Raw genomic sequence first — 2,412 nt, forward strand, 5'->3', positions numbered from 1 at the left:
TGAATTTTTTTTTCAAAATACCAAACAGATCATGCATTTTAGCCATGCCTCATTTCGCTCTATTTGCTGTATTCCAGCCCTATTTTTGCAAGGGCTGATTCTGTGGCAAATGAGCTGCAGCTGACCACGCCCCCCTGCAAAGGAGGGCACGAGCGTCATGTTACCATGCTGTTACCATGCTGTTACCATGCTGTTACCATGCCACGGCAACCTCTCATTCCCCTGATAGGTGGAGAGTTGCCCATATAGGCGGAGCTCCTTGTTTCTGACGTCAGAGATATTTCAAATATGGATCAGTCTGTATCAGATCCGTTGCAGCCCCGTTTTTAGAGATTTGGGTATGGAGGAAAAGAGAGGGTTGTGTTTTCTGACGCTTGGTGAGTTCCCTGACACACCGGGGACACATATTCATGTATAAAAGATGTACAAAAGTGCATTTTGCATGATAGGTCCCCTTTAAAGTGAATCTTAGTGACCGGGAAGCAGGCAGCTCTGTGTAATCTCAATGAGACTTCTGGTTAAATAAATACAAAAACAAATCCATGAGATCTTGAACCCCTCTTTCTTTCCTCCAGGGTGTGGAACGCTCTGACAGATAATTATGGCAATGTGATGGCGGTGGACTGGAAGACATCACACACTCGCTCACTACACCTTCCCACCCTCAACATCACTGAGCACGAGGTAACACGCACACACACACACACACACACACACAGTCCTTCACTGTGACACAGCAGAAGCTTGCGTTCGCACTGACTGCTCATTTGAGTCCACGTTAATACAATATATATTTTATTATGCTTTGAGTTTATTAACATTATATTTTACAACAACCAGCCTCTGCGTCAAAACAGCGTCAGCACGATGATGGAGAAAAAGTGCCACGTCACACATTTTATCCCGGGTTTAAGTTTGAAGTTGTTCTCCTCCTTTACATTAATTCACTTGTTTCAATCAGGTAGGCAAGCTTATGAAACATGCGATAATTAAGATCAGAATATAGGATGGATTGGAGGTATTAAAAAGTGCCAGACGCCACCAAATTAGTCTTTTACGTCCAAATGTTCATCCTTGTGAATCCCTGACACAGTAATTGCCAGTAAACCGGCTACATTTCCATAATCCTGCACTGTTCCTGAACCTTGCAGAAGAAGAGCCTTACATGTAATCAGTTTGCTTCAATCTGCTTAACCACCTGTTTGTTGTCTCATCCAATTCCCACTCACTTTCGGTCCCTCCCCCTCAAATCCCTCCACTGCCTCCCCCATCTCCCATCGAACAGAAGTTGGACAACCAGTCTCTGGACCTGTCTGACGACGAGGAGCTCAGGGAGCAGATGGACATGCACTCCATCATCGTCTCCTGCATCAGCGACGAGCCGCTCTACACGGCCGAACAGGTGACTTGACACACAAGCAGTGTAGTAATATTCACTTCCTTTGGAGACTTTGACTAGAAACAAATCATAAGGATTCAGCGCTTTTGAGGCGACTTCCACAATAATCATACTTCAAAACCACACGACTCCAGTGTTGGTCCCCTATCATGCACAATGCACTTTAGGTGTATTTTATAAATAAATATATGTCCCCAAAGTGTCAGAAAACAAAACCCTCTCTCTTTCCCTCGATACCCAAATCTAAAAGAACGGGGGTACAACAGAGCTGATCCAGATTTGCTACGGTCATGAAGACGTTACTTTTTATTTATTTTTTATTTTTTATAAATCTCCGGACCCAGAATCAGCACTTCTCTAACAGGGCTGAAAAAGAGGGATATGAGGCATGGCTAGAACGGTGATCTGTTTGGTATTTTAAGCAAAACGCTTCATAGACATGTTTTTTAATATATCTGAGACCTATAAAATATGACTAAAAATAGTATAATAGGAGACCTTTAAAACCACAAAAATGACCTTCTTTTTTTTTAATGCTGCTGTCCCCTTTTTAATTAGAAAACTATTGTATTATATTTATAAAGGGGGAAACAGTGAGATTTTAAAATGATGACACACACACACACATATCCGCCTCACTTATTTGGTTAAATCAATCACAATGTTTCTTACCGGGATTTGTCTTGGCCAGGTCATTTGACCCGTTTCTTTACGACCACAAACAGCCTTGACTACCAGTGTACACAAACATTAGATTTGGCGAGATATGCAGGTCACACTGGAACATCCTTAAAAAACACACAACACAGTTGTAGGAGCCAATTAACTGTGGCTATAAAGGTAGGAACCTATGTTTGTTGGTGAGAGGTTCCGCCGGAAGGCCCATACAGTTTTTGAACACACACGGAGAACACGGAGAACACACACGGACGACACACGGAGAGCACACACACAAACACGGGATTACAAACAAAGCAAAAGGTATTGTGTAAACCATAAATATCGTGTGGTGA

At 42.6% G+C, this 2,412-nt stretch overlaps 1 protein-coding gene across 1 annotated transcript in view; it reads left to right on the forward strand.

Moving 5' to 3' along the window:
• Positions 1–2,412, forward strand: part of LOC104965257 (fasciculation and elongation protein zeta-2-like) — a 22,048-nt gene that overhangs the window by 11,536 nt on the left and 8,100 nt on the right. The window contains exons 3-4 of the mRNA XM_010794214.1: positions 576–684; positions 1,286–1,402. Coding sequence (XP_010792516.1) covers positions 576–684; positions 1,286–1,402 — 226 coding nt within the window. The remainder of the gene's footprint in view (positions 1–575; positions 685–1,285; positions 1,403–2,412) is intronic.

This window comes from Notothenia coriiceps, unplaced genomic scaffold (assembly GCF_000735185.1).
Source record: "Notothenia coriiceps isolate Sejong01 unplaced genomic scaffold, NC01 NC01_scaffold00037244, whole genome shotgun sequence".
In the NCBI taxonomy this organism is placed as follows: domain Eukaryota; kingdom Metazoa; phylum Chordata; class Actinopteri; order Perciformes; family Nototheniidae; genus Notothenia; species Notothenia coriiceps.